The 25,580-nt window shown below is 39.8% G+C and overlaps 1 protein-coding gene across 1 annotated transcript; it reads right to left on the bottom strand.

Annotated features, from left to right (window-relative positions):
- Nucleotides 1-594: 594 nt before the first annotated feature.
- Golph3l (golgi phosphoprotein 3 like) lies at nucleotides 595-25,067 on the bottom strand. Its single transcript, XM_051198799.1, has 5 exons — nucleotides 24,881-25,067; nucleotides 22,561-22,749; nucleotides 8,073-8,204; nucleotides 6,012-6,126; nucleotides 595-2,837 (listed from the first exon to the last, which is right to left on the bottom strand). Exons 2-5 carry the CDS (start codon nucleotides 22,741-22,743, stop codon nucleotides 2,410-2,412), a joined length of 858 nt encoding a protein of 285 aa, XP_051054756.1. The 5' UTR covers nucleotides 22,744-22,749; nucleotides 24,881-25,067; the 3' UTR covers nucleotides 595-2,409.
- Between the last annotated feature and the right edge of the window lie 513 nt (nucleotides 25,068-25,580).

Here is a 25,580-nt window from a genome sequence, read left to right as displayed (position 1 = left end):
CAGGACTTCAATGCCAGGGACTCATAAGTTATTAGGGGAGAATTGGTGCCCATATGCTGCTGCTGCTTTTTTTTTTTTTTTCTTTTTCCTTTTTTTCTCAAGACAGGGTTTCTCTGGCTGTCCTGGAACTCATTTTGTAGATCAGGCTGGCCTCAAACTCTGAGATTCATCTGCCTCTGTCTCCCGAGTGCTGGATTAAAGGCGGGCGCCACCACTGCCTGGCCTACATGCTTCATTTTATATAGCAAAGTACAGCCAATCCAAATATATTCTTCCTATTCTAAGTGTAGACATTCTAAGTGAGGGAAGAACAATAAGCCAATCAGCAGTTACATTTTTATAAACTAACTGTTAGAGCTGGTTGGTATATTACCTATCATGTGAATTGTTATGTTCATCTCTATACTCCTGTCATTTGCAATGTTTTCACAGAAGTCACTCTCATTCTCTTCAATGGTAATATGGTATCACTGAGTAACTTATTTGGATTGAGATGGAGACCCTACTGGGATGTTAGCTGGAGCACAGGTAAGCACTGCTGTACCCTGTCAATACATGCCACAGTTAAAGAAGTTATAAACCAGGTACAGAGAGACCAGAGGCATAACTATTGATCTTTATTGTACAGAAATGTGACAGCAATTATACACTACATGAGTGTTTGGCAGTGAACATTACACAGATTTGAAGTGAAGACATCCTCATTTTATGGACATATAAAAATAAACACTGAGAGTTGCAAGAAAGAACTCAACTTCTATTCCCCCAATCGAACTGAAGCTTTCCACAGGAAAACCTGGTTTCAATTCATGCCGAATTGTTCCAATGGGAAGACAAGCTAAGCCACTAGATAGCACATGGGCTGGCTGTTGTACTTCTAGAGAGCCAGGCTAAGGCTCTACTTGCTTCTCAAATTACAACTTATATCTCAACTTATTTAAGAGACATATGAAATGAAAACAATAATGATGAATTGGAGAATGTCCATGGATCTAGGAAGGTTCAGGGGAGTAGATGAAGTTAGAGCAGTTTACTTCAGATGAGCAGGATTTGGCATGAGCTTAAGTCATCTCTATTGGCTGTGTGGCAGCCTGTTTCTCCCCAGCAGTCAATAGGGTGCTTGAAATCAGCACAAGCAGTGCTGGTCTCTTCAGAGCCCCTAAACGTAGGCTTTTATCAGCTGCCATTGACACTCAACTACCCATCTAACTAGGATCTCTTCTACCAAAGTCTCTCTTCACCCTCACTACTAAAGCAAAAACATTTATAAAAAGATTTGGCCAGAATGATGGTTGTGTTGAAAGAAGACACAATTTGGAGGGTATCTGTAGATTAAATATAGACAGAATTACTGTCAAAGCCCTTACATATGGGGAGAATTTATCAATTTATAGAGGAAATAAAAACAGAGATTATGAAGATATGGAGTTTGGCTACATTGTCTGGACTCAGTGCTGTTATTTGGAAAGTGAAATTTACAATTCCCTTAATTTAATCAGAGTAGAGACATTTGAAGTAGTCTGGAGCAAACAAGACAGTCACATGCTAAAGGGTGAAAACTCTAATTTTTGAGTGAGAGATGGTCTCATATAGCCCTGGCTACCCTTGAATTTACTAATCTAGCTGGGTTGACCTTCAGCTCCAGATCCTTCTGCCACTATCTCCCAAGTGCTAGGATGACCGGGTGTGTCCCCCAACACCTGGCTTCAAAGATGTGAATTCTGGTGTCTCCCTTACAAGTTCTAACGCTGGCTGCATGAAGGAGGTGACAGAGGCACATTGCTCTTTAAATCAGACTTGGTCTTAATGATTGTGAAAGCAGGACAGTGCTAAAATGGAGTGTGACTATATTTCTGCTTCTACAACTATGGGATTCATGTCATTAAACTTGGAGTGTTTTCATTAGATAAGAGTGAAAAAAAAAATCATAGGCAGGAGGTACAATCTCAGGGCTCCTCATTCAAAGAGACAGTGATGGCGGTAAACATCACTGTTTAGCAGAGTCAGAGAGAGTCAGGGAGAAAAATAAATGAATATGGTTTGCTCTACATTTTCACATTTTGTTCTATAAAACTCTAACCTTCTCATAGATATTCCTGTTGATCCAAGAGCACGCTAGTTAAAACTAAACCCAGAACAGGAGATACTTACTGAATGTGCAGGGGTTCACCCCTTTCATTTGGGTATGGAATGGAAGTACGAGGAGAAATAGTCTGCTTAAAACGGTCATGGCCCATGAAGAGGCCCTGAGGTTGTTCTTCCCAAGTTATGAGTCTGATTCAAAAAAAAAAAAAAAAAAAAAAAAAAAAGAGGAAAAAATGATGACAATATCTCATTAGACAAAACTCAGTGATGGGGTCTCTGACAGTCACCAGCCAGCAGGGGAAAGGAGAAACCCGCCTCCTGGCTTTAGGATTTGTTGAAGGCTGCCAGCACAGCCCAGATCATCTCTGTGGCATTGTGCTTTGTCCCTTCTACTTCAGGGTCCAGTTCTACTAGGTCCTTGGTTCGATTCATTGCCACATCATACTTGTCATCTGTCAGACAGGAGAAGACATTCTCTAGCACATCGGAGGAGTGGGCCAGCACCAAGAGTGCCAGTGTTCGCTTGTCCATGCGCTGAGGGTCGTTTACCCACCGTTCTAGCACACTGTCTTGAAGCTTTTTCACTAGCCGCTGTTTCTCTGTTGTATTGGTCACTGGGTGCGTGGTCATATCAAACAGAAGGAAATTCTGCTTCTCTGTGGTTAGAATACCCTTCTCTACTAGATTTTTGGCAATTCGCTCTCGCACATTTCTCAGCTGGTACTGTAATTTGAAGGGGTTCCATGTCTCACCTTTGGGAAACAGACACAGGAAAACAAATAGAAAAGGTCAGTTTGTTATTTGAAGCTTGTTTAAAAATGTAAAAGCACCGGTCTCCATCCATGGGGGAGCAATGTCAATTCTTTTTTAAACCAGTCTTTGTGCTTTATATGTTGGTTTTGACTCTAACTATATTTTACATTAAACAGCCCTCAAAAATTGTCCTCATACACACAAATGCACACAGGCACACACACATACATATATACATATGCACACATACATATATCTGTGTGCACACACATGTGTACTGACATGTGTACACATATCATCATGGGTTTTCATGCTAGTGTATAGTGAGATATCCACCCCATCCATACCTGTTGCACTGACCACACACTGATTTATTGTTTAGCATGTACAAAAGCATGTGCTATGGTACTTGTGTAGAGGTCAGAACTAGTTTCTCTCCTCCCACCTTGCAGTTTCTAGGGATCAAACTCAGGTTGTGAGGCTTGGCAGCAAGCATCTTTAGTTGATAAAACCATCTCAACATTTTGAGTTCAATGAACTCCACATAGGATACACATAGAGAGAAAGGAAAAATATGTAATCAACACCAGGTACTAAGAGGCAGTCTTGGAAGGCGGCCTGAGAAAATGACTTGTCACATCAGAGCTGCAGTGAGATTAACAGCTGACTTAGAGAAAGAAGAAATGGAGTCTACAAAAGTAAAATGATTAGTTCAAAGCACTGACTGACAAAATTGTCCAACAAGAGCCTTCTTTTCTTCTTTCTTTCTTTCTTTCTTTCTTTCTTTCTTTCTTTCTTTCTTTCTTTCTTTCTTTTTTTGATACAGTGTTTCTTTGTGTAGGCCTGGAACTCTATAGACCAGGCTGGCCTCGAACTCACAGAGACCTGCAGGCCTGCCTCTGCAACCTGAGTGCTGGGATCAAAGGCATGCATCACCACCACCCAGCCCTTTTCTTTTCTTTACACAGGGTCTCTATGTAGCTCTGAATGTCCTGAAACTCACAGAGATCTGCCTGCCTCCATCTCCCAAGTACTAGGATTAAAAGTATGTCACCACGCCAGAAATTACTTAATTTTTTTTTTTTAAGACAAGGTTTCAGAAGGTTGTCCACAAATGGGGCCATAGGCAAAGGCACTTGCCAACCACACCTGACTACCTCAGTTCAATCCCAAGGACCCAGATGGCAAAAGGAGAGAACCAACTCCTCGGAGTAGTCCCCTAACCTTCATATATGCACTGTGGTGGTGGTGGGGTTGGTGGAGGGGCATGTACATGCATAAAAAACATAGCAAGAAAAAAAATTTTTTTTTGAGACAGGGTTTCTCTGTGTAATAGCCCTTGGCTGCCCTGGAACTCACTTTGACCAAGCTGTCCTCAAATTCACAAAGATCTGTCTGCCTCTGCCTCCTGAGTGCTGAAAAAAATTTCTTAAATTGTTCACAACTATTTACAGTAGCTTTGGTCCCAATAGCCAAAAAGTAAAGTAACTCAAATATCCATTAGCCAAATAAATTCATGAAATATTAGCTGTAAAAATAGCTAATTCTGGGAGATTCAAGATAGAAAGATTTTATTTATGTCAATGTCCTGGTTGTCATCTCTATAAATATTATTATTTTGAGATAGGGTTTTACTATGAATACCAGGCTGATCTTGAACCTTTGTGTTTTAGTCTCTCAAATGGTATGATTATGAGCCTTTGCTATTACAGCTAGTTTAACTTTTTTTAAATTAAAAAAAATTATCATGTGTTTGTGTGTGTGTGTGTACTTGTGCACACACACACACATTCTCTCATGAGCATGTGCATTTTCAAAGGAGCCAGAGAAGGTATCAGATTCTTTGGAGCTAGAGTTACAGGGGTTGCAAGATGTTAGACATGGGTTCAGGAACTTAATTTACATCCTCTTTGAGAGTAGTACTCATTGTAACCATTTAACCCTCTCTCTAGACTATGAACTATTGAACCCTCTCTCTAGTTTTTTATGCACATGCTTTTTTAGGGAGGGAATTGGGGATTGAACCCGTGTGTGTGTGTGTGTGTGTGTGTGTGTGTGTGTGTGTGTGTGTGTGTGTGTGAGATAGTGTTTCCAAATGTAGCCCAGACTGGCCTTGAACTATCAGTAATTCTGCCTCAGCTTCACAGGTGCTAGGATTACAGGTGTATACCATCATTCCTGGCTAATAAAGTTTTCTTTCTTTTTGTTTTTTTTTTTTTAAGTTTAATAAGCTTAATACATGTTTCTTTTAAAAAAGGGGCTGGTGAGATAGTTTGGCAGGTGGAAACACTGATCATAAAGTCTAACAATCTGAGTCACTACTGGAACACACACACACACACACACACACACACACACACACACACACACACACACACAGAGTTTCTTGGGGAGGTCTGGGGATAAAGCTCAGTTGGCCCAGTGCTTCCCTATCATCCTTGAAGTCCTGGCTTTGATCTTTAGCACCACATGTCTAGGTTGAAGGTTTATGCCTATAATCCCTGCACTTAGGAGGCCAAGGCAATAGGATTAGAACTTCAATGTCATCCTTGGCTACAAAGCAAGTTTGAGGTCAATCTGGGATATGAGATGCTGTCTCAAAAAACAAAACAAAACAAAACAAAAACAAAAAACAAAAAAAGTTCCTTGCCTGGATAAAGTGGTGCACACCTTTAGTCCCAGCACTTGGGGGCCACAAGTTCTCAGCCACCCACTTCTACATGGTGAGACCCTGTCTCAAACAAACAAAAAAAACAATCAAATCAAGTCCTAGTGAATAATGATGTTAAGCTGGATGCTATATACCTGTAATTTCAGTAGTAGGGAGACCGAGGCACAAGGATTGAGAGTTCTAGGCCACCTCAGTTTACATAGTGAGACCTGTCAAAAAGCCCAACAAAGTAAAACTGTGAAGAGCTCTTATGGAGGATCAGGAATTCTGGGTCATTCTTAGCTGCATAGCAAGTTAGGCAAGCCTTGGCTAAATGAGATCCTGTCAGAAAACAAAAAAACTTTCAGAGTAGGAATGATAAGCTGACTTGCTTGGAAAGCTTTAGGTGCTGTTTAACTACTTACCATACCTAGCATGCTGCACTTCTCTACTTTCTCTCTAACCTTACGAGTAGGTAAGATAACTAAGGGTGGAATTTGGGTGTTATTTTCAGTCATCTCACCAGTGAGTAGCTCTATCCATGTCTGGACAGTTTCTGTTGGCTCAGTTGCTTTGATGTGTTTGAGAGTTTCATCCAGCAAAACATCACCTGTTGGGCTGTCTGACTTTAGCAGGACCTTAAAGAAAGAAACAGAGGACCCTGCTTTACTCAGATGAAAATCCTTCAGTGTACAATAGGCACACTGATGGTTAGGAATTCAAGGAAGCAGAATATATGGCCCATGTCATGGAAGAGTTTAATATGTAATATGACTTCACAGTAGGAAGATAAAATTACATTTGAAATGGGACCTAGTAGAAAATGCTACAAATAAAGCCAACAAAATATTTCATAGTATCTTTCTGAGTTTGGAAAACCACCTGGTGAAACCACAAATAAAGGCAGAAAAATCAGAATAGTTAATTTGGAGGAACTTGTCAAGCCTGGCTTTGACTGCTTTGGGATAGCCAAGTTTAAATGTCTAGTCAATAGTTAATATGTCCCTGGAAGCTAAAGCTAAAGAAATGTCTACAGATTTGGAAGTGTATTTCCTGGAGGTAATAGATACAGCTGGAAAAGTTAAGTGGCATTTCCAAAGGGCCAGAAAAATCACCTAACAGGATACAAACTGATACTTGGCTATAAGGAAATACAGAAGTAAAGGAAATATATATATATAATGAAAAAGGTCAAGAATGTCATTAGGGGAGTAGCGAAAAGTGGCAAATGCACTAGTCTTAGTGACACATGCCTTTGATCACAGCACTCAGGAGGCAGGGGCAGAAAGATCTGTGAGAATTCAGGGCCAGCCTGGACTACATAGTGAGATCCTGTCTCAAACAAAAATATGTGTATTTTAACAAAACAAAAATATGACATGTATTTTAAAAGAAAAAAATATGACTGGAAAAAAGATGGTTCTATCTAAGAATATAATTTCAGTAGAGTACTTGGGAGGCAGGTATTGTGAGTGGCAAAGAAATGACTAAGATGTGTAGAGTCAGTTCATCTGTTGCAGGGGATTTTCTGTTTTCTTTTTTGAGACAGGGTATCTCTGTGTAGTCCTGCCTGTCCTGGAACTCACTTTGTAGATCAGGATGGCCTCAAACTCAGAAATCCGCCTGCCTTTGCCCCTTGAGTACTGGAATTAAAGGCCTGAGCCACCACTACCTGGGGAAGGGGATTTTCAGTAAATGTAACAGATCTGAATGGTTATCAGAGAATATCTTGAAATGATTAAGACAGACCTGACTCATGATTTCCTTAGTCTACATTATATTTTATTTTATACATGGAGAGGGAAGGATAATAGCATCCTAAATGAGACTTTCTGTGTTGGAAAAATATAAAACTGTGCTTCTATGACTCTTTAAGGATATCTAATTTTTTTTTCCCCTATAACTAAACCAACTAGACAATGGGTCAGCTGAGCCAGTATATATTATTCAAATTTTCTTTCTCTTTTATGTATATGAGTTTTTTGCCTATATGATTGTACTCTGTGCACTGTAATTGGAGGTGGAGTTTTTCTTTTGTTTCAACCACATGGTTTCAAATAATCACACAATAGTTTATACTAATTAAAAATTGTTCAGCCTATAGCTCAGGTTTATTACTAACTATCTCTTACAACTTAAATTAACCCATTTCTATTCATCTACATTTTACAGCATGGCTCACATCTTTACTTGTCCTCTAGCACATCGTGTTCCTTGGAGGCTGGCTCCAATCTCCCAGCTCTACCCTTCTTTGTATTTTCAGTTTGGCTTTTCTGCCTAGCCTTATTCTGCCTTGTTATAGGCCAAATCAGCTTTATTATTAACCAATGAGAGTAATGCACATTCATGGCCCACAGAAGGATTATTCCACAGCAGTACACCACAGGTGATCAAAGCATGTGGCATCTAGAAGAAACTTGGATTCCTGGAATTAGAGTTAGAGACAGTTGTTGGACACCATGTGGGTGTTGGGAAATAAATCCAGGCCTTCTGCAAGAACAAGTGCTTTTAACTGTTGAATATTCTTATTCTTCCAAAATATACTGTTGGCTTTTGACTCTCCATCATTCAGAGAATATTGTACCTTTCTGTCTAGGAGTCGCTTCTTACGCATGGTGGGAGGTTCCAGATAGATTCGACCCCGCATGGCCAGCTCTATCAGGATGCCTCCTCGAAGCCCAGAGGATATACAATCATTCCAGAAAGATGTATAGCCCTAAAAGAAGGAAAAGAAGACAAAGGATATTCTGAAAGTAATACTGACTTCTAGACAGTACTTTAAGAATAAGGTGTGATATTTTTGTGATTACTTTCACATCACAGTGCATGAACTCAAAGCAAGGTGCAGAGTTAAGATGAGGGCATGTTTAGGACTGTACACAGGACCTTTTACATACTAAGAAGTGCTCTACACTGAGTCCCATCCCTTGACCACTAAAATGTTTCATTACTCACTGAAATTCTGATTTTTATTTTACACACACACACACACACACACACACACACACACACAATTTATTTTGCATTAGTGCCATGGTGAGCCTACAGAGGTCAGAGGACAATTTGGGAGTCAGTTCTTTCCTTCCACCATGTGGGTTCTAGAGACTGTACTCAGGTCATTAGGTTGGGCAGCAAGTGACTTTCCCTGTTGAACCATTTAACCAGCTTTAATTGCCTTAATCTAAGTACCCAAACTTTTGAGGTTTTTTTGTTTTTATTTTTGCTTGTTTTTTGAGACAGGGTATCTCTGTATAGCTTTGGATTGTGTCCTAGAACTCACTCTGTAGATCAGGCTGGCCTCAAACTCACAGAGATCCGCCTGCCTATGCCTCCTGAGTGCTGGAATTAAAGGTGTGTGCCACCATTGCCTCGTTACTTTGATAATACTTGACAATTGGCATGTCAGATTTTGATTTCAATTGAGAAGAGATCTGGTTTGAAACAAACACTTTTCTTACATTTATTTATCTATTTATGGAGTAAGGTAGGGACATGCAGAGCTCTGAGGACAACTTTCAGGACATGGGTCCTGAGGATCATGTGGCCTGGTACTAAGTTGCCTGTCTACACTCAGCCATCTCCATGGCAGGAGCTTTCATTTGGAAAGGTTTGCAAAATGTTCTGAATTGCAGAGCAGTGCAGCAAAGGTAGAAATGAAAGCATAAGCTATGTCTATTGTTTTGTTGTTGTTGTTCTTCCTAGATATCTAAGTATAACAAGTCATTAAACCATTTATGTTAATCTATGTTTTATCATGTGGCATTACCTCTCTTCAATCTCGCACCTCCTGTTTCCTCTCCATGTCTCCTGGCATCCTGTGCACCTAGATTCTCCTCCTTCTTTCTCTCCCTGGAAATCTTGCCTGTATCTCCTGCCTAGCTGTTAGCTTTTTGTTATACCAATCACAACAAATACATTTTCACACAGTATACAAATATCTCACAATGTCTAGGTATATATTTTTTTTTGAAAACTCTCTTTGTGTGTGTACTGTGACTGAACTTGGGGCTATGTACAAGCTAAGTTACATCTCCACCTAAACAAATTATTCTGATGCACTGGACAAGGCCACTGATTAGTTAAGGGCCCTGGGTATGTTACTTAACCTTCCTAAGTCCAATGTCTAATATTTATTTTTATAATTTGTTGTGATGTCTCAATATAATGCTCTATATGAGGTAGGGCTGAGCATAGGGCAAGGACTACAAAAATACACGTTAGTTCATCTTTTCTAGGAGATGCAGGGTTACACAAAGATGTAAGACAGCTACTACCTAAAGGAGCCATGAATCTACTTGGAAACTTAAAATAAAAGCTGAACTGAAAAAGTAGAACAGATAGACTTAAATGGCTGATAAGTTTAGTTTGTAAGACAGTCCTCTAAATTATAAGCCTGAGCTGATGGACTGAAGGATAGGTTTAATTTGCACAGAGGATTTTCCAGGAGAATAAAATCATCCAACTTCTATTCTTAGCTATAAATATCAGATATCACAGATAAAGCTCAAGGGCTTTGTTTTTGTTTTTGCTGCTGTTTATTAAGATTGCTTTTATGTACTGGCTTTGAACTCATAATCTTGTTTCCATCTCCTGGGATTATTTAACTTAAAGTTTTAAAGAAAAATCCTGATATTCAATCTGGGTGGGGTCAGGCTTTGAATTTCCAAACAAAAGGCAAGTAATCATAAAACATTTAATCATCGGAGAACCTAACTGTTGTGAACTGCTCAGTGCTCTGGCAAGAGGCTCACAGCAGGTTGGAGTATATGCTGCCAAGCCAGATGATTGAAATTCCAGCCCACAACCCATGGTGGTAGAAGGAGAAACAACTCCTAAAGGTTGTCTTCTGATTGCTGTACCTCTTACACCAAAATAAATGTAAAAAATCTTGACTATATTTGTGTGTGTGTACATATTCATACATGCACATACAATAATGCCTAGGAAGAGGACAACTCTCACAATCACCTGTCCTCCCTGTGGGGACTTGGGATCAAACTAAGACCATCAGGCTTGGTTGCAAGTGCTTTTATCTATTAAGCTTTCTTGCTGGTCCTCATTTTAAAATGTTTAAAGCTAGGCATAATAACCTATGACTGTAATCCCAGAATTTAGGAATTGAAAGCAGGAAGATCAGGTTTTCAAGGTTGTCTCTTATCTATATAGCAAGTTTGAGGCTAGCACGGGCTACCCAACAACCTGTCCCTATGTCTCAATATGTTTCAGTTGCTCTACTTAGCTTTCAGGACTGAGTCTAAGTGGTTTATCATAACATTCAAACCAAGGAGCTTCTTGCTAGTCTCTTCTCTAGCCTCTATTTACTTAAAAAAAGAAAAATTTATGTATATTGGGCGGTGGTGGTCCCCACCTTTAATCCCAGCACTAGGGAGGCAGCAGCAGAGCGAGATTCAGGACAGCTAAGGGCTGTTACACAGAGAAACCCTATCTCAAAAAGCAAACGAAAAAAGGATCATTTATGTGAAAAGCCAGGCAGTGGTGGTCATTCCTTTAATCCCAGCACTTAGGAGGCAGAGGCAGGTGGATCTCTGAGTTCAAGGACAGCCTGGTCTACTTAGTGAGTTGCAGGACAGCCAGGGCTACATAGAGAAACCCGGTTTCACCCCCCCCCCACACACACACACCAAAAACAAACACACACACACACACACACAAAAAAAAAAAAACCAAACTAAAACACAAAACAAAACAACCAAAAATGAGATCAGGAAGATGGTTCAGCAGTTAATAGCACTGGCAGCTCTCCCAGAGGACCCAGGTTTGAATTCTAGCACCCACATAGCAAACAAAATCCCCCCCTCCAAACCCAAAGATTTTATTTATACCTCTTAGTGTTTTGCTTATTTGCATGCATGGATACTATGTGCATGCCTGGTGCCTACTGAAGTTAGAAGAGGGTGTCAGACCTCCTGGAACTGGAGTTATGGATGACTGGGAGGTAGGGACTGAGTCCTCTGAAAGAGCAACAAATGCTCTTAAAGACTGAACCATACTTACTTATATTTAAAATAGGGTTAATGCAGCTTAGGTTGGCCTCAAACTATGTAGCTTAACACACCTTTAATTTCATCTACACAGAGAAATCCTGTCTTAAAACAAAAAAGTTTCTTCCTGCTTCCAGGTCCAGAGGCATGTGCCACCATACTGGCTTTATGCAGTTTATGCAGTCCTGAGGGTCCAGTCAGGGCTTCATTCTTACCAACAGAGCTATAGAAAGAGACCAGCTGCTCTCAGGTCTCTTTCTTCTGGATCATTATATTTTAGCTATCACCAATTATTTTAAGTGTTTTTATTTTTGGTTGTAAGCCTAGCCTTTAACAGCTGAGCTATCCCTCCAACCCTTAAGTGTTTTTTATATGTGTGTATGTTAGTGGTTTGCCTACATGTATGTCTGGGTACCATGGGCATGCCTGCTGCCCACAGAGGCCAGGAAAGGGTGGTGGATTGTAAGGAGTAAGGTTTTTTCCTCCCGCCGCTGGTCTTGTCCCACCACCACACCAGGCCCAATTAATACACCGAGACTCTGTATTTGATATAAAGCTGTTGGCCAGGTACTAGTTTCTTATCGGCTAGCTCTGTCTTAAGTATTAACCCATTTCTGCTAATCTATGTATTTCCACGTGGTCTCCTCTTACCCTCGGAGAGCCAGCTGGCGTCCAGCTCTCTCCTGACTCTCCATCTTGACTCCTCCTTACCTCTTCCTCTTTCCTCCTTGTCTCCTAGTCCCTCCTATCTTCCTTTCCTATTGGCCAACAGTACTTTATTCATTAACCAGTATGAGAAACATATTTACAGACTGACATCTTCCATCAGTGGATCTCCTGGAACTAGATGGTTGTGAGCCACCATATGGTTGCTTAGAATTGAACCCAGGACCTCTGGAAGAGCAGGCAGTGCTCTTAATTGCTGAGCCATCTCTCTAACCCCATGTTTTTGTTATACATTTTTAAAACGATTTTATTTATATTTATCAATTGACTCCCCCCCCCCAAAGGTTGAGCTATATAGACAAGACTAGCCTTGAACTCACTAGGTAGCTCAGATTAGCCTTGAAGCAATTCTCCTGCCTCACAAGTACTGGGATTACAGGCATTCAGCATAATAGCTGATATATGTAGTGCTGGGAATCAAACCCAGAGCTTCATGTATGCAAGCACTCTAGCACTTAAGCTACCTACCCAAGCCCACCCCACTTTTTACTGAGTGCTTAGGATTCCTTTCTTCCTTTCTTCCTTCCTTCCTTCCTCCCTCCTTTCCTTCCTTCCTTCCTTCCTTCCTTCCTTCCTTCCTTAAGACAGGGTCTCAGGTAGCCTATGTTGCCCTGGATTCATTATGTAGCTGAGAATAACCTTGAACTTATCATCTTCCTGTCTCTATCCAAGAGTACTGAGATTACAAGCATACATCACCATGCTTGGTGTCTGTGTGGCTGGGGATTGGAAACTGAACTATATCATATCCCAGCCCCTACCCCTTCTTGTTAAGTGGTCTAAATGCCTTTGTACACATGGAGCCAATACTGTTCCTTCTCCAATTTCTCTTTGCACTTCAAGATTGAGTGCAGAGATCACATCTTCTGTGTAACATTTTCTAACACTATTTCTCTCTCTACTCCATTATCTGTGTTATGAGTATGCCTATACACACACACACACACACACATATAAAATTTTTCTTTTTTTACATATCGATCCCAGTTCCCTTTCCCTCTCTCCCATGCCTCCCATCCCCCATCCCATCCCACCCCCCCTACTCCACAGGGAGGGTGATGCCTTCCAGGAGGAATCATCAAAATCTGTTAGTCATTTGGAGTAGGGTCTAGGCCCTCTCTCCTGTCTCTGGGCTAAGGGAGTATCCCTCCATGGGGAATTACACACTTCTTTTCTAACCTCTGTTATATCATGACTAGCTTGTTCCTTCTCACTAAATCTTAAGAATAGAATAACTTTGCTGGGTTTGGTGATGTACGCCTTTAATTCTACCACTTAAGTGGATCTCTGTGAGTACAAAGCCAGCCCCAACTCAAAAAAGAAAGAGAATGGCAAACGTATATTATCTACTCAATAAATTATTTTTCCTGTAGTGATGGGGGTGAAACAAACTTTCAGCTGAAAATTTATGGATTCAAGAAATGGTTGTTGGGCATGGTAAGTAGCACAAGGCACTTGGAAGGTGGAAAGAATAGGACTTGAAGGCCAGCCTGGGCTACATGAGATTCTGTCTCAAAAATCTGAAGTAGGAAAAAGCATGTAAGCAAGTATGTTAGCTTGCAAAACTCCAGCTAAGGTCATAAACATTCATGAGACATTTCTGTATTTCCAGAGGGCCTGAGATCTTTGATCTAAGGCAGGGATACTTTCCTCTCCTGCCAAAGCCATGCCCACTCCAGGGACACTCTTGATTCCTCTTTAAGGAGGGTATAGAGTAGCTTTTTAGCTCAATACTTAGTTTTTATACAATTTAGTTGTTCAATTAGATTGTTAAGTTATAATTTACTTCAGAACAGACAGTTGATTCAGGCACAGCATATATAACCCCAACAGGTGTTCAAACATCACGGCTAGAATTAAATGAAGGGAAGTTTTCTTTTCCATTTCTTCCTTGCTATATGAAGCTTCTGTTTCAAGGACAATTCATACTGCCAAAAGAATTACATAAGAGAAGCACTGTAAATATGGACACTATGGTAACCAGGATGTAGATTTATTTTTTGTTTTGAGACAGGGTCTCATAAAGTCCAGATTAGCCTTGAACTCACTATAGTTGAGGGTAACTCTGAATGGAACCTACTAATTAATACTTCTACCTCTGGAATGTTGGATTATAGGTGTGCACTGTTATTTATTGGTGACTGGACTCATGGCTTTGTGAATACTCAGCAAGGACTCTTACCAACTGAGCTTATAGGCTTATAGGAACCCTTTAAATAGTACTCTTTCCCATCACAGCATCTCAAGACATGTAAAAACTCTGCAAATGAGTCATTAAACGTATTAATATGTAATAGAAAAAAGTGTAAAAACATACTTGGCTTAAAAATTAAAAGCACCTGCGGAACTGTAACTAATTTAGAAAAGATAATGCCTGAGGAAGAGTAAAGGGGTAGGCATATATCCCACCTAGGGAGACCACAGATAACAACACAGACCATCATATCATTTACTAGGGTAGAATCCTGAAAGAGAGTACATCTGGGACATAATCAGATGTAGAGTAACCTGGGGGGGGGGGAGGAAAATATTGCTCCTTACATTTCCAAGGTTCTTTTTTTTTGTTTGTTTTGTTTTGTTTGTTTGTTTCTTGAGACAGGGTTTCTCTGTAGTTTTGGAGGCTGTCCTGGAACTAGCTCTTGTAGATCTTGTAAACCAGGCTGGTCTTGAACCCGCATCCAAGGTTCTTTTCTCTTCATATATATAGTTTGGTTAAATCTCAAACTACTCATACTAAAGACTGTGTTAAAGAGCCAATGCCTTGGTATACCCAAGCAGGAAGAACTGCCACACACAAAGGTCACCATTGAATCACTAACATATATTACCAGAAGCTACATATATGAGGAAGAAAAAAATAAAACATTTTGGGACTTGTGAGAAAGAGACAGAATTGCACATTATCTCAGTACCAGTTGGGGATTATCCCAGGACACCTGGAAAGATGACAGTTTTTTGTTTTGGTTTTTATTTTTTTTTAAAAAAATATTTATTACGTATATAGTGTTCCACCTCCATGTATGTCTGTAGGCCAGAAGCAAGTACCAGATCTTATGATAGATGGTTGTGAGCCATCATGTGGTTGCTGGGAGTTGAACTCAGGACCTCTGGAAGAATAGCCAGTGCTCTTAACCTCTGACTCATCTCTTCAGCCTTTTATTTTTGCTTTTTGAGACAGGGTTTCTCTGTATTACTTTGGAATCTGTCCCGGAACTTGTTCTGTAGACCAGGCTGGCCTTAAACTCACATAGATCAACCTGCCTCTGCCTCCCAGCTGACACCTTTTTTTTTTTTTTTTTTTTTTTTTTTTTAAATCCTGTTTTGGGTGATGGGTTGATACAGTTGAGACAGGGTCTTACTTTATAGCCCAGGCTAGCTTTGAATTTATTGTGCAGACCAGGTTGCAATGGACAGCTCTTGCTACCTGTGCCTCCTGAGTATTGTAATTACAGGCATGTAACACAATATATGGTCAGAATGAGATCTTTGGATAGTAATTTTGTTTTGTACTGATTACAAAGATAGGTAATTTTTAAAAAGAAAAAGCCCCGTCTCCCCCCCAAAAAAACCTCTCAGGCCAGGCAGCAGTGTGGTGGTTCATGCCTTCAATCCCAGCACTCAGGAGGCAGAGGCAGGCAGATCTCTTAGTTCAAAGCCAGTCTGGTCTACAAGAGCAAGTTCCAGGATAGGCTCCAAAGCTATAGAGAAACCTTGTCTTGAAACCCCCCCCCAAAAAAAAAAGAAAAGAAAAAAGAAAGGAAGGAAGGAAGGAAAAGAAAAAGCCCACATAAAAACATAAGATTTTAAAAGTAAAAGTCTAAAGCCAGTATGGTGGCCCACAACTTTAATCCTAGTACTTGGGAGGTAGAGACAGACAGATCAATATGTTAGCGGCCAGCCTGCTCTACAAAGTGAGTTCCAGGCTAGCCAGACAGTTGGGGCTACAATGAAAAACCCTGTATTGAAAAAATAAAAATTCTCCTTCAGGTCACTATTATAAGTTTAGTGGGTAATTTTTATAATTTATCATATTTATTTATAACAAAAAAGGAAAAAGGAGGGTTAGGCATGTAGCTTACTTGGTAGTGTGCTTATCTAGCATGGGTTTGAGTCTAGCACTGGGGAAATAGAAGCAGGATGGCTAGAAAGTTAAGGTCATCTACATTATGATTTTGAGGCCAGCCTGGTATAAATGAAAAACTGTCTTTAAAAGAAAGATGAAAAGAAAGGCAATATTCTTTTGTCAGTGTATTTCTAAAAAAAAAAAAAACCCTTAAGAGAAACATTTTAGTTAAAGATTATACATATTTATGACAATTTTGCTATTGTAAAGAGCCTGAGCAATAGGCATTCATTACATACAGAGTCACTTTTATGTGGAATTTCCAATTAGTCAAGTATTCAAAGAGCCCTTCCTTAGTCAAATATCCTGGAAGACACACCTTAAAATAACCACAAATGTTAAATATCTTAGAGTTGGCAGCTGAGGGTGGCAAATGGAAACAAGGAAGGAAAGAAAAAAAAGTAAAGCATCATTAAAAACCAGGCATACAGCTGAGGATGGTGGTGGTGTTTATCTGTAACCCCAGCAGCACTGCAGAAGTGGAGGCGGAATGATCAGGAACTCACCGTCATACATGGCTACAGAGATAAAGACCAGCCTACGATAAGAGGCCACCCTGAACTACATGATCATTTCCAAGACAGTGAGACCATTAAAAACCCAAAACCACCAGGTGGTGGCAATGGCGCTCATCTTTAATCTCAGCACTTGGGAGGCAGAGGCAGAAACATCTCTGTGAGTTTGAGGCCAGCCTGGTCTACAGAGTGAGTTCTAGGACAGCTAGGGCTGACATAGAGAAACTCTGTCTCGAAAACAAAAACAAAAACAACTGGGGATGGAGTTAAGAGGATATGAGTTCAATTCCCACCACCCACATGTCAGTTCACAACAGTCTGTAATTCCAGTCTCCCGGGACCCAACACTGTCTTCTGGCCTCCCCAGGCACTGCACACACTTGGCACACAGACATAATATGCAGGCAAAACACCCATATACATTAATTGAAAATAAAGGAAAATATTTTTTAACTCCTCACCCCATATCTTAGAAAATGCTTATGATAAAGATGAATTAAAAAAAAAATGCTGGGAATGTAATGTAATTCAATACTCTCTACTTTAAACCAGGATTCTTTTTTTTTTTTTTTTTTTTTTTAATCCCCACACAGGCTTTGGCTATGTAATTCCCATGTGGCCTGAACTCACTATGTAAAACAGGCTGGCCTTTAACATGGAGAAAGCTGGGGCTACAGGCCTGTGATGCCAAACTCTGTGAGCTCCCCAATGAGGATGCTAGGAACAGAGCTCAAATCACTTGGAAAAGCAGTTATATGCTCCCTGATGATTAGTTTTAATTGTCAATTTGACATAATCTAGAAGCACCTGTTGCAAACCCACCTCTAGTGGTACTATTATTTAGGAAGGAAATTCTGAACTCCGAGAAAGGGAGCTAAACACCAGAATGAATGCTCTTGACTGGATGTGATGTGACAAGTTGCTTCACATTCCTATATCCTTGACAGAAAAGAATGTAAACTGGAATTGTGAACCAAATAAATCTTGTCTCCTTTAAGCTGATTTGGTCAGGGTATTTTATCACAGCCACAGAACAGGAAACTAACAGCAATAATTCCAGGGCAGAACCACTGTCCTCCTTTCTATTCTGAAGAGTCAACATTACAATTGCTTTGCATAGTAATTGTATTTTCTTTAAAAAGTTTTAACAATTTATTATTGTGAGTGTGCATGATGTACATGTGTAGGCACTCATACGTGCATGTATGGAGGCAAAAGGTCAACTATGTAGCTCAGTTCTCTCCTGTCTGGTTCATCAGTCAAGAGCACTGGCTGTTTTTCCAGAACTGGGTTTGATTCCCAGCACCCATGTGGCAGCTACTCATCTGGAATTCCAGTTCCAGGGAATCCAGTGCCTTCTTCTGGCCTCTGCAGGTACTGCACACGTTGTACACATAAATGCAGACAAACATTCATACACATAAAAATAAATCTTTGTGATATTTGTTTTTAAGCTCCATTGTTAACTTTAAGGTAAATTTAAATGTAAACTCCACCAACAAACTATCAGATAATCAATTTTGCTTTGACTCCCATAAAGAGAGAATACTCCCTGCCTTGCAGGATCAAATAAGGAAAGGTATAAAGTTTTAAAAAATACTCAAGCAGCCGGGTGGTGGTGGCACATACCTTTAGTCCCAGCACCTGGGAGGCAGCGGCAGGCAGATCTCTGTGAGTTTGAGGCCAGTCTGGTCTACAGAGCTAATTCTAGGACAGGCTCCAAAACAATACAGAAAAACCCAGTCTTGGAAAAACAAAAACAAACAAAAAAGAAACAACAAAAACCCAAAAAACTAGAAACAAAAACAAACAAACAAATAATGCTCAAGCTAGTCAAACTATGAAGGAAACAAAAGGCTCACAGTAAATGTATAGGTTCAGTGGTTACAGCCAAAGGCCCATTTTTAAGTAATAGGTGGCTTTATCTTAATTTTGGTATCATATATTTTAGAACATAGAGCATTTCAGAACTGGGAGGAACCAGGAGAGGCTCTAAGGAAGCAGTTTAAGCTTTATTCTCCTACTGTCAAAACAGAACTTTGATCTCTGGCTCATTTCTTTGGGCGTTAAAGCTGGATATAATAATGAACAAGACAAAGTTCTTTTTTTTAATAGCCCATGTAAAGTGGACACACAAAGGCAAACAAGCCCTTCCAATATACTAGCACTATTCACAATGAGTGATAACGACTGAAAGACTCAGTGTTCATTTTGCACAATCAAGAAACTAGAAAGATAATTCAGGTAGTGACCTAAAGTAGACTTTCAATTTTTAAAAAATTTTCATTAAAAACATTTTTGAGATACGTTCTCATGTAGCATATGCTGACCTCAGATTCACTCTGGAGACCAGGATAACCCTAAATTTCTGACCCTCCTTACTCCACTTCTGGAGTGCTCTGGGATATTGGTGGTGCTTAGGGTCAAACCAAGGGCTTCCTGCATAATAAGAAGGCACTTTATGAACTGAGCTGCATTCCCAGCCCAAGTTTTGGCTGAGACAGAGTATTGCTATGTAGCCTAGGCTGGCCAAGAATTTAGGATAATCTTTCTGTCTTAGCCTCCCAAGTGCTGAAATTATAGGTGTGAGCAACCACACCTAACCCTGAAAAGATAAATTTAAAAACCTGTCACCAAAAGGAGTGGTGAGATGGCTCAGCAGGTAAAGGTGCTTGCCATGAAGCCTCACAACTTAGATTTCATCGCTGGGACCCACATAGTGGAAGGAGACAACCACACGCATTCTAGATAAATTTAAAAAACAATTATTATCAGAGAATAAGCGAACCAACTTTCAAAAATTGTTTTCTGACTTCTACATGTACACTGTGGCATGCTTGCTTACACACACACACACACACACACACACACACACACACACACACACACTATACACACAACTCACACAAACAATAATTGAAAATTTTTAAAAAATTGCCAAGATAAAATTAATAGGTTCACTTCTTCTTACATGTTTTTGTTTTTTTCTTTTCTTTTTTTAAGATAGGGTTTCTCTGAGTAGCCTTGGCTGTCGTGGAACTAGATCTATATGTCAGGCTGGCCTTGAATTCACAGAGATCTGCCTGCTTCTGCCTCCCAAGTGCTGGGACTTTTTTCGTTTTTATTTTTTGAGACAGGATTTCTCTGTATTGCTTTGGGGCTTGTCCTGGAACTCACAGAAATCTGCCTACCTCTGCCTCTCAGGTGCTGGGACTAAAGCTATGCGCCATCAATGCCTTGCTCTTCTCATGTGTTTTTTGTTTTTTTGTTTTGTGCTGGGACTCTTATAGGTATCAAAACTCTTAGCCAGGTGGTGGTGGCACATGCCTTTAATCACAGCACTCAGGAAACTATCTCAAGACCAATTCTACTATAAAATAAGTGTTCTCTCTAGGTAGAAACAGGATTGCTGTAGGTTTGAGGATCTGGTCTAGCTAGTAAGTTCCAGGTCAGTTAAGGATAAATAGCAAAACTCTGTCTCTAACAAAAAACAACGAAAGAAAATTGTTGGATTGAGGAATGTCACTCATTTGATAAGGTATTTGTCTAGCATGTATGAAGCCCTGGGTTCAATTCCCAGCATCCCATAAACCAGGCACAATGGCACATGCCTTAATCCTAGAACTCTGGAGGTGAAGACAGGAGGATCATCAAGGCCATTATCTATGTACCATGTCTTTGGACAGCCTGGGTTACATGAGACTCAAAAATTAAAAAAAAAAAAAAAAAAAAAAAAAAAAAAAAACTGTTCACCAGGATCACCATGTAATCCAGGCTGTCCCCAAACCTGTTATATAGCCCAGGCTGACACTGAATACTTAATTATACTGCCTTAAGATTCCTGAATGCTACACTGCACTCGGGAGGCAAAGCAGGAGGGTCTCAGTGAGTTCAAGGCCAGCCTGGTCTACAGAGCTAGTTCCAGGACTAAGACAGAGAAACCCCTGACTTAAACAAACAAAAAACAAAAACAAAAACAAAAACAAAAAAAAAAAAAAAAAGAAAGAAATTAAATACATTTCTGTTTTGCTTTTTTGACAGTCTTGATGCTATTCAGGCAGCCTTGGCTTCATTATGTAGTACAGGGTAGCCTTGGACTCTCTAACTACCCTTAGCCTTCCAAGTGTTGGGATAATAGGCATTACTTTTTTGTTTGCTTTGTTTTGGTTTCGGTTTTTCAAGACAGGGCTTCTCTGTATTGCTTTGGAGCCTGTCCTGGAACTAGCTTTGTAGACCAGGCTGGCCTTGAATTTCACAGAGATCCACCTGCCTGTCTCTGCCTCCCAAGTGCTGGGATTAAAGGTATGCTTCACTAATGCTGGGCTTTTGTTTTGTTTTAGGCATTACTTTTTTAAAATGGAGGTTGCTGTTGAAATTTTTTAAAATTAATCTTACTGAGGCTGGCAAATTGACTCAGTGGTTACAACACGACTGCTTCCTGCTCTTCCAGACAACCTGAGCTCAATTCCCAGCAACTACATTAGGCAGCCCACAAATGTCTGTAACTCCAGCTACAGGAGAACCTGGTCTCTGAAGACATTGACACACAAATGGAATATATTCATATAAATGTTTACACAAATGGGAAACAAAAAAGCCCTTAATCAATTGTTATTTTTAAAGATTCATAGAAGAAAATGAAAAATCAAAAGACACAACAAAACCCACTGTTCTTTGCCCCTCACCCTGCTTCTTTTTTTTGGGACAGGTACTCTCCACATAGCTCTCTCTGCCTATCCTGGAACTCACTATGTACACTAGGCTGGCCCAGATTCTCAGACATCTGCTCGTCTCTGCCTCTCAAGTGCTAAGGTTAAAGGTGTGCACCACCATACCTGGATCTCCTTTGCTTTTTTTGAGACAGGGTTTCAAACTGTCAAGTACTTTAGGTTAATCTTGAACTCAGTATATGGGTAAGATAACCTTGAACTCCTGATCCTTCTGCCTCCATCTCCCCAGTGCTGGAATTATAGATGTATATCATCAATCCTGCGCTAAAAATATTATTTCTACTGAAAGAAACTCAGTCATCATTTGTTTCAGTAAACAGCTACACATATTGCTTGTTATTTGTTATTATTTGCTTGTTTAATTTTGAGATAGGGTCTTGCTATTATATAGTCCTTATTAGCCTATAATTCACCAGGTAGGTCAGGTTAGCCTTGAACTCACAGAGATGCTCTTGCCCCTATATCCTGAATAGTGGGCTCATAAGTGTGTGCCACCATACCTGCTGTTGTTCTTGTCTCTTAAGATTTCTAGACAGGCAATAGTAATGCACACCTTTAATCCCAGCACTTGGGAAGCAGTGGCAGGTATCTCTGAGTTGGAGGCTTGGTCTACAGAGAGAGTTCCAGGACAGCTAAGGTTACACAGAGAAATCCTGCCTCAAAAAAAACAAAACAACAACAAAATACTTCTCTTCCAGACTCAAGAAGACTTGACTTAATGGGTCTTTTTCTTACTTTAATAAGAGATATTACTCCACCATCAAACTGAACTGGGAAATACAAGTACTAACACTATGTTAATCCATTCCACAATTTTGGAATTAAATTATACTTCAAATAATTATATTTCTGAATTTTACCTTGCATACATTCTCTTTCCCATGTTCTTCCAACTCCAATGTGGTTGGAGTTTACTTCCTAAAACATTCTAAGATTTGTGTCTTTGAGCTAAATTTAGCAAACATAATATCATTACCTCTTTATCTTTTAGTCCCAGGAGCAATACTTCTTCCATAAGAGTGAGTCGGATATCCTTAGAGTCCCCAGGGTCTTCATTATCTGGACTCCTTTCTTGATTAGTATCTTCCTCACTTTCTACTTTCTTTTCAGAGCTCTTACTGACTTCAGTTCTACGTGTACGGTGAGTTAATGTGGTCATTCTCACCTGTTTATGGAGAGATGTGAAAACTATGTGTGTATTTTAGTTAAGTAAATATAAGTTCACAGAAGACCTACACATATACACAGACACTCTACACACAAGAAAATGTATAAGCACAAATACAGAAAGAGGTAGTAAATAGAAACACTGGACAACATGGTGTCTTTTTTCAAAACATAACAGCTTAAATACCAGAAAGCAATAAAAAAAAAAAAACGATCACCAGTAATTTAAAAGTTCATTAGAAATGACCACCTTTTTAATGTGCTTATTTCACTTACAACCCAGGAGTGAATTTCTACCACTGTTTCTCTTCTTTCCTAAAATGGGTCCCCAAGTTAAATAAGACGGAATAGCAAAATTTCATGAGCATGTGGCCCTGAGTACACATAATTTATAATTTCTATAAACAGTTAATAGCACATTATGAAACAAATAAAAATTATACATGACAAAATAATTATAATATTTTAAAATTATTGTGCTTGTATAATATTTGTGGATGCTTGTGCCATGTGAACCTGTAGAGGTCAGAGGACAACTTTTTGGAGCCATCTCTCCTACCTTTACATGGGTCCTGAGGACTGAACTCAGGTTGCTTGGCTTGTGCAGCAATTGCCTTTACCCACTCAGCCATCTCTCCATGCCCATGTTTTAATATTTTCTTTCTTTTTTAAAAGATTTATTTTTATTTTGTGTATAGGAGTTTTTTGCCTGCATGTATGTCTGTTTACTGCAGGCATGCCTGGTGCCTAAGGAAGTGATAAACCTACACGGTGGATGCTGGGAACCAAACCTGGGCCCATTAGAATATATGCTCGTAACCACTGAGCCAGTATTTTCCAGCCCAATATTGTCTTTTTTTCTATCATAACAACTCATTTCATGCATTCATTTTGGAAAGTATTAGAGTATAACACTTAAGTGAATATCAAGTATAGTAACTTAGCATCCTTGTTCTAGCTGGCTATCTTTCTAATACACAAACAGCTATAACAAAAACAAAACAAAACAAACAAAAAACCCAAACAACCAGCAAGACTGTTAAAAGATTATCAAATTCTCAAAAGAAAATGGGGTTGAAATGTGGCTCAGTGTTACAGTATATGTTAGTATGTACAAGGTCCTAAGTGCCATCCCCAGCAAAGGGGGAAAAAAATCAGAGCATACATCCTTTTTTATTCAGCATTATACTCTAAGTTACCTGTGATAAAGCTTAAAGTTAGCATATTTTATACAAATTTAAATATCAATTTCTATCATTAAAAACAAGTGCTTAATATCAGCAATTATATATTTTTTAGATCAAGAGTAGTATATAAAAGGTGCTATGGCTGCATTTAGTTCTATCTTGTAATAATTTTTTCAAACATGGCTTTCTGCCTCTGATCTTTGTTATTCTAGGGTTCTCTCCCTTTTCCTTTCCTCCCTAAGTGTTGCCCGGTCTTTGGAGGCCTACCAAAGACTGTGAGGCCTTACAGTGGATTTCTATCTCTACATTATGCATGTGTCCCATGGCTAGAACTGGCTTCTCTCTCAGCTATACTTTAACAGAATTTTATTTATACTTATTCCCTTATACTTACTCCCTTTAAATATATAGTCCCTCTTTTGTTATGGCTGTATATTAAACTTATTGAGGGATGGGATATTTTCATCTTGGGTTTTTATGTTCTCCATAGCAACTAGCACAATGTCTTTAACATTGTAACTGCTCAATAAATATATATTCATTAAAATGAATATTCAGGAAGGCATGTGAACATTAAAAATAGAAATACACACCAAGTGTCTTACAAATAATTCGTACAAGGGTACATTTCAAATATAATTTTTGGTGGGAAGTAGGATAGGTGAAGAAGGAACAGAACACGTTACAATGCCTTAGGGTACTAATTCTATTTGGCATTGAATCTGGGTTATTTCCAAACCTAATCCAAGAAACTTTACACTCTCGAGAAAATGGGGGCAAATTTCTTTGAGGAATTTACCATTTCCCCGTGGACCCTTATTAGTTAAAACACCTTATCTGAAGGCATGATGACCAACAACAAATAGTAAAAAACACCCTTTCTCTCTTAAAATAATGAGCAGTTCTGTTGGACGTTAAGAAGTGTTATTTTCTGTTCCTTACCTGACGTTGTTCCGGGGCTGCAGAGGGACGTAGGCTGCAGTTCGCACTCTATTTTTGGAGGGCACCTGTTTCCCTTACCCCAGCCCTAGTAGGTGAAAAACTTCTCAGCCAGGCAGAGAGCACAAACTTCCTGATCCTTCGATGCAGAGAGGGAATAACACATCAGCTTCCTTAGGATCACTAGGCAACCTACCTTAGTGTTTCTTCATTGGGCCAATCAGAACCCCCCAAGGTTGAGGCTAGCCAATCGGAGCTTACGAGGGGAGGCCCTGCCGGCTATTGTGTTGCGATCCAGACAAACATCACCAAAAGGAGGCAGGTTTGGGTTCAACCTGACAGCTGGTCAATCCAATGAAGGAACCTCGGTGGAGGCCAGGAAAGGGCTGCGCCCCACCCCAATGAAATTACCCAATCAAAGTATCCCGTGAGACAACAAATGCTGCCAATCACGAAAGGATTCTGTTGGCCAATTTCAGTGTAGCAGGTGTGTTTTTGTAGCTTTTTATATTGGCACGGATGGGTAAAAATGTTGGCATTCAAGCAATAAGCTAAGAGTAAATAACACACCCACACCCACCTGATAACTAGACTCTAGAAAAACCTGATCTGACTCAGTTTGTGGACGTTACCCGTTTTACACTGAACAGGATGGATGGGTACATTCCTACCACCACACACATCCTAATGTTATGGGATGTTA

The sequence above is a fragment of the Phodopus roborovskii genome, unplaced genomic scaffold (assembly GCF_943737965.1).
Source record: "Phodopus roborovskii unplaced genomic scaffold, PHOROB, whole genome shotgun sequence".
Classification (NCBI taxonomy): Eukaryota; Metazoa; Chordata; class Mammalia; order Rodentia; family Cricetidae; genus Phodopus; species Phodopus roborovskii.
The sequence above is the reverse complement of the archived record's forward strand: the minus strand, read 5'-3'. Positions and strand labels throughout refer to the sequence as shown.

What these genes read in the sequence shown, in the direction of transcription:
- Golph3l (XM_051198799.1), bottom strand. Translation starts at nt 22,743, where the DNA reads ATGACCACATTAACTCACCGTACACGTAGAACTGAAGTCAGTAAGAGC. An exon ending in AGCGACTCCTAGACAGAAAG is followed by an intron (nt 6,127 to 8,072) that starts GTACAATATTCT and finishes TCTTTCTTTAAG; the next exon opens with GTCCTGCTAAAGTCAGACAG. An exon ending in ATGGATAGAGCTACTCACTG is followed by an intron (nt 2,838 to 6,011) that starts GTGAGATGACTG and finishes TGTTTCCCAAAG; the next exon opens with GTGAGACATGGAACCCCTTC.